At 27.2% G+C, this 17788-nt stretch overlaps 1 protein-coding gene across 1 annotated transcript; it reads left to right on the plus strand.

The window, feature by feature from the left end:
- The first annotated feature begins 533 nt into the window (after positions 1 to 533).
- Positions 534 to 17494, plus strand: LOC142329845 (developmentally-regulated GTP-binding protein 2). Its single transcript, XM_075374708.1, has 7 exons — positions 534 to 783; positions 6972 to 7129; positions 7764 to 7934; positions 10552 to 10695; positions 12107 to 12372; positions 14450 to 14651; positions 17288 to 17494. Exons 1-7 carry the CDS (start codon positions 720 to 722, stop codon positions 17372 to 17374), a joined length of 1092 nt encoding a protein of 363 aa, XP_075230823.1. The 5' UTR covers positions 534 to 719; the 3' UTR covers positions 17375 to 17494.
- The last annotated feature ends 294 nt before the right edge of the window (positions 17495 to 17788 follow it).

The following is a 17788-nucleotide window of genomic DNA, read 5'->3' on the forward strand; positions in this document are numbered from 1 at the left end:
TGTTAATAAATTTTACGCATTTAACAAATTTATTGTATTGTAAACCTAAAAAAACCGTTTCCAGACAACAAATCTTTCAGTTTTACTTCGGATATCATGAAAACTAGTGGAGATAAAGTTCTAGAATCTATTTTATTCTATTTTTCAGCTCAAAAACCATAGAAAACCATTAATTTCGGCCCTCAATTAATCCTAAAAATTTCAGTACAACCTCATTTCATCGGGGCAGCTGAATTCCAGGCGAAATCTTTCGCTAGTTGTAATTCGCTAATGAAGCGTTTCCAGACCTATGTTTACGTGAACATTTTTCATTTGAGTAGAGAATACACCTGTGAAGTATGTCAATTTCCTCGCTGGAGACTCTAATTTAATTTTTTTTTTAATGTGTGACGCCTAAACTCCGTATTTTATTTAACTGAATAATATTTCTTACGCGGTTCTAAACTAACTTACATAGTGGCAATACTTTTGATAAAGTTGCCAGGATTGAACCGAATGAGTTATAACTGGCGTCTCTAATAGATTTCGCTACTTGTCTCAAAGTACTAATTCTGTCTTGGACAGTGTCACCATACTACAATTTTACCAGACTGTAATATGGTGTTAGTAACGTGTAGTGTGATTTTTAGGTTAAATTTTATTTTCTCTTTTAGTTGAATTCTTTTAATCTTTAGGCGGTTTAGTTATATATTCACTGAAATTAATTTTCAACTTCCGTTATGGGTATTCTAGAAAAAATATCTGAAATCGAAAAAGAGATTGCAAGAACTCAAAAAAATAAGGGTAAGAATTTAACCAAATTTGGAAATTGTTTTTTTAATTATTGTTTATCGTTTAATTTTAATTATCTTGATTATTTCATTTTATATTTTGTAACGTTTTTAAATTTGAACTTTGTGAGTTATTGTTGTACTTTCCTACGTACTGCTGACCGGGCTGTTAGTTTTCTGAATAACCTAATTTTGATAGAGTGCATTAGATCAACGAATTCTATTAATCTTAGTGTTTCATTGGAAATCTTTGTGCTTACAGTAGGGATTGCTTCTCATAAGAAAAAGAAAGAGAATAATTAACAGTTTTCAAGAAACTAACGTTAAGCAGTTGCCAAAACGAATTAAACACGTTCCGAATTTTGTGATGTATCGTAGAATTTTTTGTTTATATCTGTGTTCGTTAATTGATGATATGTTTAACCATTTGAAATATTTGCCGTTGTTTATACGCCAAGAAAATAAAAGGCTGAATTAATTTTATTTTTTACATGTGTACTTGGACTGTTTAAAAACTTCATACACTGTTTTATTATTAGAATTTCTGTAAGAATATATAGTTCCATTTATGGAGAAAAAAGTTGTAATTTTTTTATTTTTATTGAAATTGTGGAATTAATTTCATTGATTGTTACGAAAAATATAATATAGTGCACGTAATGAAATCTTGGAAATGTGCTTTGTGAGTTATCTTTTAGAGATAACATGTAGTGAGTTCATTATTGGAGACAGTACTTAAAACTGAACTGTTGCAAAGTGTTTCAAAACAACCTACTTAGATAAAACGATTTTAAATACAGTATCAAACCTTAAATGTAAAAGGCATGATGCTGATATTTTTGAACTGTATAAAATTGCAAACAGCCCTTTTAATTAAAAAGAATTTGATGTATTTTTTCCTAGCCCTCCTAGGGCTAGAAGAAAAATTATCCTTCAGATAAAAAAACCCTTAAGGGATGTTTTCTGGTCCCCTTAATTTAACAAACATTGAAATGAACCAATAGCTATCTACACCAAAGCTTAATAATGGCTTCATACAGTACTATGATTACTAAATCAAGTGCTGCCTTTGTAGTAAAAAAGACTCCAATAACCTTTCAAGAGAATTTAAAGAATTATGGTTGCGTCCCTTTTTATTCTCAGATAATTTTTCTCTTCATTATTATACATTTGTATTAAAATTTAATGAATATGAAAATTTCATGAGCTTGTAGTAATGCATCCAAAAATGGAAATTTCTTTAAAAGCAGCTCCTGTTTAACTGATGAGTGTTATATTTTTGAAAACATTATCAAAACTTTTATCAGCTATAGTGATACTCATATGCTACTATAGCAATAATGGGAAAGTGGATAGATCGATAAAAAAACAAATCAGATGTTTTTAATTTTTGTGGTTTAAGAAGATACATAAATAAAAAGAATAAATTGTAGAGAACCTGTAAAAAAATTTATTCCAGTGCTCTTAGACAGAAAAATCTATTTTTGTCAGATGGATGTTTGTACATTACGTATGTATGTTGGCCTGCATTTGGTCTTCTTACTCTGGATGTTATTGGCCAATTTTCTTCATAACTGGTTGTCAGGCACTACCTTTGGGGAGGAAAGAATGTATTAAATTTTTGCAAAAATTGGAAAAAGGGTAGTGGTGTTGGATGAAATAAAATTTCATATCTTTACTGGGGCCCTTGAGCAAAAACTTTTTCAAATTTTTTTTTATCAACATAAATTGCTAAAAATTTTATTTAATATTCACCCGTCCCCAAAAAGTGACTTAATATTTTTCTTTGAGTTAAATGGGAGTTTTTTAGATCTATATTTTCTACATCAGTAGGCCTTCAAACAATCTTTGTTGATACTCCAATATCTCATACTCCAATGGTCTGTGGTATCAGAAAATATTCTTTTAATTAAAAAAAAAAACCTAATTGTTTAAATACATCTTGCAGTTTATTCATTGCATTTAAAATGTAGTAATGGTAATTTTGTTATTGCTCTTATTCTTTATTATTATTTGGAAAAAAGTAGCCAAAAATTTTCACCACTTAGAAAATTACATTTTTGTATATTTAGAATTATGGCTGTATGTTTGTATTTTAAAAATTGTAAAAGGTTTTTTTTTTTAATTTATTATCACCATTTATGGATTATTCTCTTAAAAATTAATTTTACCCAAAGCTTCCCTTCAGTATGGGAACCAACATAATGAAAAAAAAATTTTTCCCAATTTCACATTTTTAATGTTCAAAACATTTTGTTAATTGAAAAACTTAATTGGATAACTTGCCATTAAAAAAATATGGGCAATTTTTTATGTTAGGGACATATGCTTTTCTAATCATGTGATAAACATTTTTTTTCACACATTTACACAAAATTTGATATTTTATTTTCTGATTAGAAAAGGATAGATATTTCTTTTCTAATGTTTTTAAGTATAATAGTTTTTTAATGGTCATGAAGTATTCCTCATGACTCTGTATAAAAATTTTAAAAAGCAGTATGTTTAACTTTTAAAAACATAACTATTATTAAATTTCATTATTTACTTAACAATTATGTTTGAGAGTTTTATAATTTGTTTCATGAAAGCGTGCAGCAAACCAAAACATAACAGTATGATGATTATAATTTAATTTAATTAGCGCAATCCAAATGAGTAAGAAAAAATTCTCTGTACTTTTAACATAAAAATAAGTAAAGATAAATTGTAATAAAAAAATTAGAAAAATCATGGAAAAATGTTATATAGTATTTAACCAAAAAATAAAAATGTTAACAAAGTACATTACTGTTATATTAAAATTTTTTCAAGTAACACAGAAAAAATATTTGTTACCTTAATGTATTTCTTCAATACTCAATAAGTTACTGTCTGTTGAACTACTGTCACGTTCCCTAAATTCATCACTATATCTTCAATAACATTTTTACACAAACTGTCTGCACACTTCTAATGCTTTTGTTTCTTCTTTAATTACATGTTGAATGCAATTTTTTCAAGCATTTGCATCTACTCTATTAAGTATTACATCACTCCTAATGCGTTATTACTCCCAATTTGTGCCCATATCAATTCTAACAGGGTAAGTTTGTAATGATATGAATGAAGATGCAACAAGACACATTTTTTATTTATTTTGCAGTATCATCTACTTTATGATGAATGTATTTTTATTTAGTTGATTTTACCATTTTTCAAAGTTGTACTTTTAACATATCTTTGGTGTACACAATTTCTGATTTACAGGTTGAAGCATTTTAATTTTTTCAGTTTTCAGGCAATGTTACAGTACATTATCCAATAATATGACAGATCCTTCAGCAACAATTTTGACAATTTTTTTAAACCATTGCATAAAATTGTTACCATTCATTTCATTGTGATACTCATGGAATCCATAAACCACCATTCAAAACCCCATTTTCACTTCCTACATTACTATTAATCATTTACCTTCTCCAGCTGAGGTTTTCAACCCAGTTGACAAACCTTTCATAACAGTGTTTTTTTTTTGTGCTCGTTATTTCTTTAACCACGCATACATTTTTCGTACATGTCCTGCATTAATTAACACAAGTTTCATCTAGATAATAAATTTTCCTACCCTCTTCTCAAAATCACTTAATTTATTTTAAATAGTCCCTAAGCCATGAAATAATATCTTTGCGTTCAATCAATAAAGAATTATTTTTTCTGGACATGAAATGAAAATTCAGATTTAAAAAAATTAAGTTATGAAGCTTGTTTTTTAAAAACAAATTTTTTTTTAATAAGGATTTTAGTAAAATATTCCAACTTTTCTATTGTTTTCACATGCTTATGGGTCTTTTTAGGGGTAACATGTTTACCATCAATTTTATTTTTCTTTATTATATTGAAAATTCTTTCACTAACGCCTTTTGTACTACTTGCTTTCCAAGCAATGTCTCTCTGACTGCAGTTTCAGAATTATCTTATTTAAGATTATGTGTACGTGCTGATTATTTTCTTTTTGGAGTAAGGGTTTTCGCAGTGTATGTTTTACGATAGAATCACTCATTGCTAAAACTTGATTGGCACAAAAACTAATGGTCAAATAAAATTAATGAAAATAAACTGAATAAAATTGTTATAAAAATGTATCTTACTGTACAAAGTAACAAGTTAACATATACTGAAATACTTTTTTCCTGAACTCAATAATGGTGTGAAGTATTACAAATGATATAATTATTAAACATCAATAACAAAAACATAACAAAATTTTTAATTGCTTATCATTGGCATCCAGGGCACCAGATAAGTAAGTCTGGTAAGCTACTGTAAGCTATCACAGTACATTATTAAATGCATAAAGCAATAATTGCACTTGCACATGTGAGTGACAGAATGCCTCAGCCTTAACTACTGAGATGTTACTAATACATGCTGAATTCATATTTATATCTCCTGTACTGTTTTCTGAGGTAGATCTTAGTAACTTCTGGCTTAATGACTATGGTCACATTAAAGATTTTTTTGTTAAAAAACAAAATGTGTGCTCCAATTGTGAGTTGTAATCCTCCCTTACAATTAAATAATTTTAACTTTTGAATACCATCCTGGAATTATAAAAAGTAGAAATGAATTAAGAATAAATTACAGCAGTCAATGATTTATAATAAAGTGTCATTTGACAATGTTATGATGATCATCAAGGTTAATGATGTATGTAGTTTCCTTTCAAATTTGTATTTTTGTTGTTTGTGTTTAGTTTCTATGAGTAAAGCAATGTATGCATTCATTAAAGCAATTTAGTAATAATGATTAAAGTTCAAACATGAATAATGCCTTCATTATATTCTAAACCCTAATGAATATATTTTTGAGTAAGGTTTCTACTGTAATAATTGTTTTTTTTAAAGACAATACATAAATAATGCACACTGTTATTTTACTTCATTTATATTTTATTTTAGGTTGTATTGCTTTACACTCCTTTTATTTAGTTCTTAATGTTTCTCAATAACTGCTTTCCTATGATTTGGAAGATTTTCTGTGCTAGTAGGTTAAAACTTTAGTTCAGCCTTCGGATGTGACTTGCAACTTCTGCAGAAAACTCTTCCAAGGAGGAAAAGTAATTTCTCACATTGGTTCTTTTAATTTTGAGAACAAATCAAAGTGTAGCAGATTGTATGATGTAGAGGTAATGTTTCCCAACTTTTATTTACTCAGAAAATCGGTCCAAATTTTCTCAAAGTGTAGGATGTATTGTCATGAAAAATAAATGAACCATCTCTAGTCAAATTGCCTTTTTTTGCACATTTATGTGAAATAAAAAATAATTTATATATTACTGTCAAATATTTAATTTGGAACTTTATGATGATTGCCCGTTAATTGTAATCACTCATTGAAGTTTTTGTTGGGTTGCTGCCGGGAGGATAGACTTCTCTACTCGTTTAAATTGCATTGTAGAACAAGAATGATGACCACCTTCAGTGAAAAATCTTTGTTTCAAGTATGTTATAATGTCCAAGGGATTCTGTTTCTCTTAGAACGCAGAGATCCATTTGAACAAAAATTTTCCTTTCTCCAATTTGTTTTTTAAATTTGGAATATTGATATTGCTGGAATTCCAGTTACAATATAATTTTGAGGTATTTCCTTGCTTTATTGCGTAATGATCTAGATCTGATACAAGTTACACACTTTACTCATCTGTTAATGTTTCAACCTTCTTGTCCTTGGATCATTGTTTATGCTTATCTGTTCTTCATAAAAACAAGCAGCTCATCAGGAAACTGAATTCTATTGGGTCTGTTGGTTATCACCATAGATTAACATATTTCACAAAAAGTATTATGAATGACTTTTACCATGTAAATTTTTATTCTTTCTATAAGATCCACTATTCCTGCAGATTCCCATTTCTAAATTCACTAATTAAAAATGGTGTACACAAGGGAACTATCAATTGCATTTCTGCTGATTCTTAAGTCAAACTACAGCTGGTATTACTTTTTATTTAGACTGATTATCAATTTTTCTTTATTCTTTGCATATTTATGCAATGTACTTTTTTCCTTTAGTTGTGTTATGATGTTATCTTAACAATAAAACTAAGTTTTTGATTTAATTATAATTGAAAGAAAAAGAAAAATGATGGTAATAATACTTTATATTGCAATTTTTGTTATTTTTAATGACTATTGTTGATTCTATTTTTTATCTTTTCAGCAACTGAGTATCATTTAGGTGTCCTTAAAGCAAAACTTGCTAAATACAGAGCACAACTTTTAGAACCATCAAAAAAACAAGAAAAGGGAGAGGGTTTTGATGTCCTTAAATCTGGAGATGCTCGTGTTGCCCTTATTGGATTTCCATCTGTTGGAAAGGTAATTTTATTAACAGTTGAAGTATTCAACAGTATTGAGACACTTACTATTTTTTCTTTTTAGTTTGAAACTGCATTATGAGTAATTCATGAATAGTGCTATTGATATAATTCTAAATTCAGTGTTAACATTTAAGTGGCTTTTATAATGTATTTATTATATAATATAAAATATATTTATTATATTTATATGAAGTTGATATTTTTGTTAATTTTATTTTACCATTGTAAACATAAAAGGTTAATTAATTAGTGTTATCAAACTGTGCTCAGTAATGATAATTAAGTGTGTTATTTTATGAAGTGAAATGAATATTTCCATTAAGATTTTCAAACAGTAAATAAAGAACTTATAAAAATTCAAACAAGTTTCAGTTACAAATAATTGACTGTAACAAATTAGTGCCCACAATTTAAATAATCAGCAACTGAAACTTGTATTTAAATTAATAATTTCAGTGGTATTTCTCATTATGAATATCATAAGGAAACATTCTAAAATTAGCGACATACTTTGATATAAATAAAATCACATCAGCGTAAAAAGGCTGATTTTATTTCATGTAAATAATTTCTTTACGTTAATAATCAAATAAGTTTATTTAAAAAATGTTATTTCTATTATTTATTTACAGTCAACATTATTAAGTACATTGACTGCAACTGAGAGTGAAGCTGCATCATATGAATTTACAACTTTAACATGCATTCCTGGTGTTATTGATTATAAAGGAGCTAGTATTCAATTACTTGATCTTCCTGGAATTATTGAAGGTGCTGCTCAGGGCAAGGGCAGAGGACGTCAGGTAAATTATAATTTCACATTTTGTTTTGTAGTTAAAGTTTTTAGTAGAATTTGTTCTTAGCAGTTCATCACATGCATTTTTTTGTATCTTGATTGTAAGCATAATTCAGTCCTAGTAATATAAAACAGAAATATTTTAACAGTGTTGGATTTGTGAACTACATTTAATGATATACTTACATTTGATACATACTTACATTTAATGATATACTTGAATTATATATGAAGTGAAATTAATACATGTTATGGTATTACAAATTTCCTGCAAAAAATAATCGTGAAATTCTATTATCAAAGTTTTGCCTTTAGCATGCAGTATGTATAAAATCTTATCTAAAACTCTATAAAATGAGTTTGAACTCAGAAAGTTCTGAGTTAAATCCCAGCCAGGTTTGGTATCTTTTCATAAATTAGCAAAATTTATTTCTCATGTTTATCGTAGAAAAAAGAAACAGCTGTAATTGGGCATTGCATGTAGTTACTATGAGTACAGAAATAGAAATAAATAATATAAATATGATGTAATAAATATGTAATTTATCACAAAAACACTAATGGAAGAGTTTATCGTAGAAGCATTTATTATATTGATATACAGTGCGTTTGAAAAATGACTATATAAACAATTATAATCTTAAGTAACTACTTAAACCTATATAAACATTATTGTATATTAAGAAATTGTAATCCTTGCACTGCGAATAATCTTTCTGCAAAGGTTGGTAAGCCTGTGTTGTGTGCTGTTTGCTGCCATCCAGTCTAGTGACCTTGAGATGAGAAATTGTGTCTGGTTCTTTGTTCATTGCCTTTTAATGATTGAGATCACGTCTTTCCATATGAACTCAGAATGGTGTTAACTTAAGTAAATATTTCTCATTGAATAAATCTTCTGTGAGCATGTTGAGTACATACACAGTGAAAGACTAGTTGTTTGTTAGATTTCCAGGTACGCCAGTTGCTAATTGGCATAGTATAAAAGCATTAATCGAGAAATTTAATGAGATAAGAAACAAGCTAACAACTCATGTGCTGCATTTGAAATTCCTGTATATGACCAGAAGATTTAGGGTGTAGATTGAAATATCCAAGAGAAGAATTGTCTACCTAGTGTTTCCATTACTGTTCACAGGAACAATAAATTCAGCTCATTATAGTGAAATCATTCACCAGTTCATGGGAGAGCTAACTGAGGATGAAATTAATAGTGTTTGGATTTAACAAGACACTTTTTGGACTGCGCATACAGTCCTTGGATTTAATGCAAGAGGGTATTTTGAGATTGGATCATTTCTAAGGGTTTGTGGCCATCTCATTCTCCAAACTGTTCACTGTATTTTTACTTCTGGGATTATGGAAAAAGTATTGTTTATCAAGGAACCCCATCACAACCTCCTTTAAACTGCTATTCCATACAAACAACTTGTGAGAATCTTTGAGAACAAGAATAAACACGTGCAGATATGTCTGGATGTTCATGGGGACCATTTCCAACAAATACTGTAAGGAAAGTCAATTTTACATGTTGTACTAGAGTGTGCTGCTAATTTTCAAACATACTATATTAGACTTAGTAAAATACTCATTAAAACAGTTTTAATAAATGAAATTTATTAGAGGTTTTATCATTGTATTTTTTCTTTTTAATTAAAGATTATAAATTAACTGTGACAGTTCATTTTGGCATCCAGAAAATTTGTTTTGGTATTTTGAAGGCCCTAAGACATAGTACAATTAGAATGTACATATGCAATAAATATTTTAAAGTGGTAACAAGTTTACCATTAAATAAGTCACTTCAGAAGTGAAACAAAATATATTGATTTGATCTTCATAAAAACAAAATTACTATGCTTATTCTGTAATGATTTATTATCTGCTCAATAGCTTTGTTCATGATGAAATGTAAAATTACTTTATAAAGTCACTAATAACTTTATACCATAAGCATTTTTTTAATTACTTGAAGTAATCCAAAGAGTTTCTATTTAAAAGTTGATTTAGTTATTATACACACTATTTCATAAGTAGAAGTGTAAAAACCCTATTTTAATATTTAATTAAAATCCTGTTTTAATATACCTAATTTAATATTTTTTTTATTTCAAGCAGAAGAAAAGCAGTTTAAAGGGACATCAATTTAAGTACCAAAATTATTTTCAAAATTCAGAAATTTGTTATACCCAAAGGCAAACTTATGTTGAGGTTATTTTCTCTTTTATATAAATTAAGTTCAGTTACATATAAAGTCTGATCTTGATACAGAATCACTGATGCTTTATTTTCAAACCTTGTGTAAATCACTTCTAAATTAATTCAAACTTCATTACACTTTAAAAACTAATATATTAAGTTAAAAAATAAATCATTAATTAATTACATTAAGGGAAAAAATTAAATTAAATTAAAGAATAAGGTTATGTGAACATCTGGAAAGCCCTTCCAGTTTTAGTTTTCTATTGACATATGAGATCTTCTTTCTCTTGATATTTAGGAATCACCTAATTATCAGTTGTAATTAGTAAATTTTTTAAAATTTACTAATTTATTTTTTTTAAATATCTGCTGTAACATTGCAGCTTGCTTTGTTTCTTTTATAATGTGATTTTATTTTCATTTAGGTCATAGCCGTAGCTCGTACTGCAGATTTGGTGTTAATGATGTTAGATGCAACCAAACAAGGAGTTCAGATGGCTTTACTACAGAAAGAGTTAGAAACTGTCGGTATTAGATTAAATAAGAAGAAGCCAAATATTTATTTTAAGGTAAATTTATTATTTATTTTATATTGCATTTTAAACAAATTTTAAATAAAAATAATTTTTTTATGGCAATTTGACACTGGTTTTACGAGAATTGTTTGTTTTTTTTCACTTTACAATTACCACAGTATTTATATATGATGATTTATTTCAAGACAATTCAATCATTGATGGTACCTTTTATACATCTTTAGATATTTGACTATTTACTTCCTTATACGAAGTAAAGGAATTATTGTAATTCTAAAAAATTTCCGTTTTCAGATTTCAACAGAAATATCCATTTTGATTAGTTTCAGCATGACGTCTGTTTGTACATATGTCTCTTGCATAATAAAAACGATTAGCCTAACGATTGCATAACAAAAACGAAATGTTGGATGTAATGTTGACTGTTGTTAACATCTAGTTGTGTACCTCCCCTTTTGATTGCAATCGACTGAACCAAAAGTGTCTAAAAAAGCTCAAAATTAAAAAAAAATTGAATTTTTTCTTAACTGCAGTAAGCCCTTCCTTATTAAGATCTTTTCAATGATACATCATAATAAGTGGTACTTATTTTCATTGGTTCCAGAGTTATAGCCAAAACAAATTTTAATTAATGAAATATTTGGATCAACATCAGTTCGAATCTGATTTTATCTAATTTTTTTAATTTAAATATATTGAATTATTGATAATTATTAACCGCTGAATGTAAAAAAAAAATTTTTTGAGTTATTAATGAAATAAAATTTTATGTACTTTTCATTTTTTTTAAATGTGTATATGTAAATTTAATAGGCATACAAGGAATTCATGGTGTCCTTATCAAAGTTTTTTCAATATATGTATCTGTGATAATAGTTTAATGATAAAGTATGTACCTGTAAGATAATAATAACATTAAAAGTATAATATAATAAACTTGACTTCCACAAAATTGTACTCCTGGTAAAGCAAAAGTTATTTTTGAATAAGTTAACAATGCAGCAGGATAACCTTTTTGTAGGCTTATATATAACATAACAGACATTTAAGAGCATTAATGTACATGGAAATTGGGCCAATAAAATTTATTTATTTTTATAAGCACTTAAATATTTCTTTATTCTTTATGATGGCAGCTGTCAAATATACTACAAATAACAAAATTATTTTAAAAAAGTCACATAAGTTTATTTGTTTGCCATGATTCAATGTCATAAGATTATAAAAAGAGAATTTAATTATAATTTATTCATTTGCAGCAAGTAGATTACTAATTTTTTTTTTATATCCGATTTTATTGTATTTAGAATTGATTTCCAGATTAGCTACACTACTCCAAAAATAATAGTTGCATTTAGTTCTTTCACTATTTCTGGGTATAAATTTTATAGAATTTCACTTATTTTTGTAAATAAATAATAACTTTTCAGTAATTATTTTTCAGGTAAAAAAGGGAGGAGGAATTGCATTTAATTCTACATGTCCTTTAACAAAAGTTGATGAAAAAATGGTACAGATGATATTGCATGAATATAAAATATTTAATGCTGAAGTACTCTTCAGAGAAGATTGTAATGCAGATGAATTGATTGACGTAATATCTGCTAACAGAGTATATTTACCGTGTGTTTATGTTTATAATAAAATTGATCAGATATCAATAGAAGAAGTTGATCGTATTGCAAGACAGCCCAACAGTGTTGTTGTTAGGTGAGTAATTTGTTTTCTTTTATTTATATTTATAACAATAAAAATCTGTTCATTATAATTTATATGATTGTCATCTAAAGTAACTTAAAAACATATAAAAAGGTTAGGATTTGTAAATTAATATTCTTAATTTCATAATTTTAATTAAGTATTATAATATATATTCTGTATAAAACTGTAATAACTCATCTTGAATGTCGCCTCTCCGTTCAGGAGAACCATATGTAAGTAGGGAATTAATACATTTGCACCTCATTTTTTTAATAATATTTTATGGCCATTTCATAAGTGTAGTAGAATATCTCAGAGTATTTTAACATGTGCATTTTAAATATACACATGAATATTGTGATTTGATTTTTGTGTTGAATATAGTTATGGGTAACTCTACCATTCGCGAATTGTATAGTTTTTTTTCATTTTATAGAACATAGTTATTCTTTAAAGTCATACAGTAGTAATTAAATTCTAAATTTCGTGATTGCAAACTAAAAATATGAATGGAATTTACATTTATTAGTTTTGTTAATATTATGAATAAAAAAAACATGTTTCGTAATTATATCTACAAGTTAAAATTTTTGTTTTTATACTTGAAAAATATTGTTTTTCTTATTCTTTTATAAATTGAATTACATTTTCTTTTAAATGCAGGTTTAAAAATTTCATTAAATATGTTTGCAATTTAGGTTTTTGTACATCTTTTTTATTTTATATATATCAAGATTAGATTTTACTAATTAAAAATATATTTCAATGTATTTTACTTCTATCTTGTCAATGTATTAATATATATATATATATATATATATATATATATATATATATATATATAATTAGACTTTTTTAAGTTTATAAATCTCCTAAATAAAATAATAATAAACATTGTGTTCAGATCTTATATTTAAAATAAACATTTAGTGTGTCAGACCTTTCTCCTGACCAGGTTTGCTGGTCACAAAATAAATAATATGTACAAAATTAATTTATCTAATGATGATGTGATTATGGATAAATTATATGAAGAATTAAGTACTTACTTAATTTTTATTTTTAACTTTCCAAGTATATAAAAATAGCTGATTTATTTTGTTATATGATTGTAAAAGAAAGTGTAATTTTATGGAATTATCACTTCTAATTTGTAGAGGCAGAACCAAAAGAAAAGTTAAGTTAAAAAAATGCAGCACTGTATAACGAATTATATTACAACTGAAAAAATACTTAACACCCAAATTACAAATCGATTGACGTGCTTCCTTCAATGTAACCCGAAGCTCAAGAATGTTCACACTTTAGTCTTTGTGTTAAATGGTTGATATTTCAGAGAGCATAAAACATTCTAGACCGTGACAAAAAAAAATTAAGTAAAAAGTTACATTTTACAATTTTATGAGAATGGAACAGCAGGAATGCATAATAATGCATTTGGTTTTTTTATACTGCATAGTAATGTTTTGATTATCATAAAATGTCAGGTTTGATTAATAAATGTAGGAAATCATTTTTGAAATTGCAGACCTGAACTTTTGATCACAGCTATGAAATTTAGTATCAAGATTCTGTCTTACATCCAGTAGCTTTTTTGATAAATTTATAGTTTTTTTTTTTTTATATTAGGACTGAGAATGAAGAAAAATGTTTCTTGCACAAGTTAAGAGAATCCTGTTCTAGTACACTAATACACTGTTTCTTGTACCAGTTCATTGTAATATACTTGAGTTTAGTTAGTATTAATTATTCTTTTAAACTTGAGAATCGATTAACTCTTGAAAACAGTGAGCATGTGCTCTAACACCTTTTTAGAATAAGACGATGCGTGCTTGCATTTTTGGAAAAATGTATATTGTCATTGAGTTGTATTGATATATGGCTTTATTAATTGAGATAATTTGCAAATAAAACAGATTCTTATATCGTATTGATTTCTAATCAATACAATATCAGCATTATGATAATGCGCAAAAAATGCATTAAATTCATCCCACAATTTGAATTAAATGCATTTTTAATCATTTATTTTCATAGCGTGTTTTTAAACATAACATTAACTAGATGATAATTTTTTTATTTTTAGTTGTAACATGAAATTGAACTTAGATTTTCTACTGGAAGAGTTATGGGAATATTTGTCACTGATCAGAGTTTACACTAAGAAACCTGGCCAGCCTCCTGATTTTGATGATGGTTTAATTTTGAGACGGGGTGTTACAGTTGAACACGTCTGTCATGCGATTCATAGGACATTGGCTGCTGCATTTAAATACGCATTAGTATGGGTTGGTAAACATTTATTTTAATTGACAAATTTTAATTTCATATTTAATCATTTTGTTTTTTTTGTGTGTATAGCTATTAAATAAAATACAATTTCATTTAATATCTAGCATAATCTCACATAGCCCATAACCAAGATTATGTATGATTCTGAATAATAATAAAAAATTATGAGCAATTGTAATAAATTCCTTTAATATTATGTCATATAAAATTCTATTTTATACAACTTAATTAAGTATTGCAAGGAAGACATTTCTTTTATTATAATTATTTCTTGTAATGAAAATATGTCATAATAAAGAAAAGAACACTAATAATAACAATTTTTCACATAATTATTATTGTGGTAAAAAAAGAAACATTATGATCATTAATCATTATAATTAAAGAATGTACTAATGACTTTGAAATTTAGTGTGGTATATAATTTAAGGTTCTGTTAATGCTTTACAAAGTTTAACAATTGTCTTACAAAGTATCTGATGGTTTGCCATTTAATAGTCTTATTTATAATTGTATTAATTTGTTGTGTACAATTTATCCCATTCTTTATTATGGCTACAGTCCATGTTAAGGACCGGAGGTATTAAGATATTAGTCACAGTTCTCACTGTTGCCCAGTTCCTTTGGTGAACATAGTGGTATTACCAATCGATTTTCACTTTCATTTCAGGGCTTGGCATTCTGATCTGCAGCTGTGTTTGGTTCAGTGATTAAGCAAATGAAAAAACCACTTCACTTTTCATTCCAGTTGGCATTTTATTCTTGTTATTTTACAAAAAAAATATAAACCTGCTTTTAGGGGTGACTTGTTGAGCTCGTATCAGATCATCTGCAATCATTGTTGTTATTTAAATTTCTTTCTGTATCTATACGTAATAGGAGAATGGTCATCAATATAATATATGGATGGCAGTGTATTATGTTTACATGCTTCTCTTTATATAATATATGTGTTTTGAATAAGTATTTGTTGCAAGCATATTTTAGCCAGAGAGAAATGAGAGTACCAGGACTGGATGAATGTGATGTTTGGTGTAGGATGTGAAGTAAACTTATTCTATGGCTTATGTTGAAGTTATGATTTCTTGCACAAAATTTGTATAAACTAAATAAACAATAGTTATTTGGATAATGTATAAATTAATCAGCACATATATTTTATTTAATAAAAATTAACTTTATTTAGAAAAAATCATACCTGTACAATTTGTAAATATCTGATAATTGATAATGACTTCTTTTATTCTTAATCTTTTCATGTACACGATTTGGCATCAATTCAACAAGTGTTCTACATATTTTTTTAATGATTTTATCATGAAACCGTACTGATATTATTGCTTAATTGAGGTCAATTTTGGTGGTACAATTAATCTTTGAGTCATTTTTAACTATTGCCCAAAGATTTTCAATTTAGTTTAAGTTTGGGCAGTTGCCTGGTTGTGGGAGCACTTTTTTGCATTCTTCAAAAACCTTTTCCATCTTTTTGCTTGTTGCAACACTGTTGCTTTGTGGAAATTTGTTTTGAAGTTGTCACAACCCTTTCTATCAGAATCTTGATATATCCATCACTTTTTAACATACCATCTACCAGAAGTAATGAACAAGGGCCTTCAAAAGTAAAGCAACTTCAACAAATATTTTTCTGAGGATGTTTAACTGATTGGATATGAGCCAGTGATGTGTTTTCATCTGATGCTTTTCTAATGTATGTAACTTTTCGCCCCTGAACATAAAAAATGTGATTCGGAAAATACAACATTTTTCCAGTCTTCTTTAGTCCAGTTTTTTTAGTTTTTAGTACAATCTGTTTCCTTTTCTTCTCAGAGAAAATGTAAATATGGTCGTAAAAAGAAAAACTATTCCAACACAGGAAAAGTGAGAAAACGTAAGCTTGATCCAAAATTATCTGCTAGGGATTTAAATTGAGAATTAGCAGCCAGTGGAACAAATTTACACGATCCTTTTAGCTGATCCTATGTTTGAGTAGTTTTTCTTTTTACTACCATATGTGCCTTTTCTTTGAGCTGAAAAAGAATCAGTTTCTTTAAATTGTGTTAACACTGAAGCTATATGTTGTGTCATACTGGTATGCTCAGAAAGAGAAACAAGCTTCAAGCACTTTCTTGGAGTTATGTACATTATTATATTCAAAATACTAACAAAAAATGTGAAAATATGATTTTTAAATAAAAAAATGAAATAATCTTTTACAAAAGATATACATGAAAATTGCTAAATAACCAAGAACAAAAAACCTCTCATTACACAGACAACTTGAAGTATGGATATGGTCAAGCAGTGATGTGGCCACAATTATTCCCTGTAATTTGCATCCTACTGTATTTACATAACACTATGTTCAGGGGCATGACATCCGGAATCAATTTGAATGATGATTTGCGTGAGTGAATTTATAAATCAGAAAAAAAGTTACGTATTTTGAAAAATAACTTTCTAAAAAATTATTATTTTTACATTTTTGTATTTTTCGCTATTAATGTTAAGTAATTGTTAGTAAAAATAGTTTCTTGAAATACCTGGTTAGATTTCAGTAATTATTTAAGTTATATTGAATTTAAATATTAAATTTCCTCTTATAACTAATGAATTTTTCTTTCTTTGATTTTAGGGAACAAGCACTAAATATTCACCTCAGCGAGTTGGTCTTCAGCATGTAATGCAAGATGAGGATGTTATTCAGGTTGTCAAAAAGTGAATTAATCATATAATTGACAATAATAAATAAAAACAATTAATGACATAATTAAAATTATTGATTTGCATAATATTTTAAAAGGCCTGTTGAACAATGTGATAAATGATTTTGATTATGAAATTCGTGTATTTTTTTGTCATAAAATTTTATTTGATAACATTCTCTTGTACTGAAAAGTCTGTTGTTTGATAAAACACTGACAATTTTATCCTAATGTAAATTTCAAAGTCTACTTCATATCCAAAACATTTGGGTGAAATTGTATTGTTGGTTTTATATGCTGCTGTATTCATGTAATAAAATGTGACATATATCATGTATTGAAGTTCAAATTATGCACACTATTCCTTATATCTGCTCTGATTTGAGAAATATATTTACTTAAATATAATTTTACTTATTATTTAAGTACTG

Source organism: Lycorma delicatula, chromosome 9, assembly GCF_047948215.1.
Source record: "Lycorma delicatula isolate Av1 chromosome 9, ASM4794821v1, whole genome shotgun sequence".
Taxonomy (NCBI): domain Eukaryota; kingdom Metazoa; phylum Arthropoda; class Insecta; order Hemiptera; family Fulgoridae; genus Lycorma; species Lycorma delicatula.

Bases quoted from the DNA above. Each gene is read 5' to 3' on its own strand.
- LOC142329845 (XM_075374708.1), top strand. From the start codon at position 720: ATGGGTATTCTAGAAAAAATATCTGAAATCGAAAAAGAGATTGCAAGA. The intron at 784-6,971 runs GTAAGAATTTAA...TTATCTTTTCAG, and splicing joins AAGAACTCAAAAAAATAAGG to CAACTGAGTATCATTTAGGT. The intron at 7,935-10,551 runs GTAAATTATAAT...ATTTTCATTTAG, and splicing joins GCAAGGGCAGAGGACGTCAG to GTCATAGCCGTAGCTCGTAC.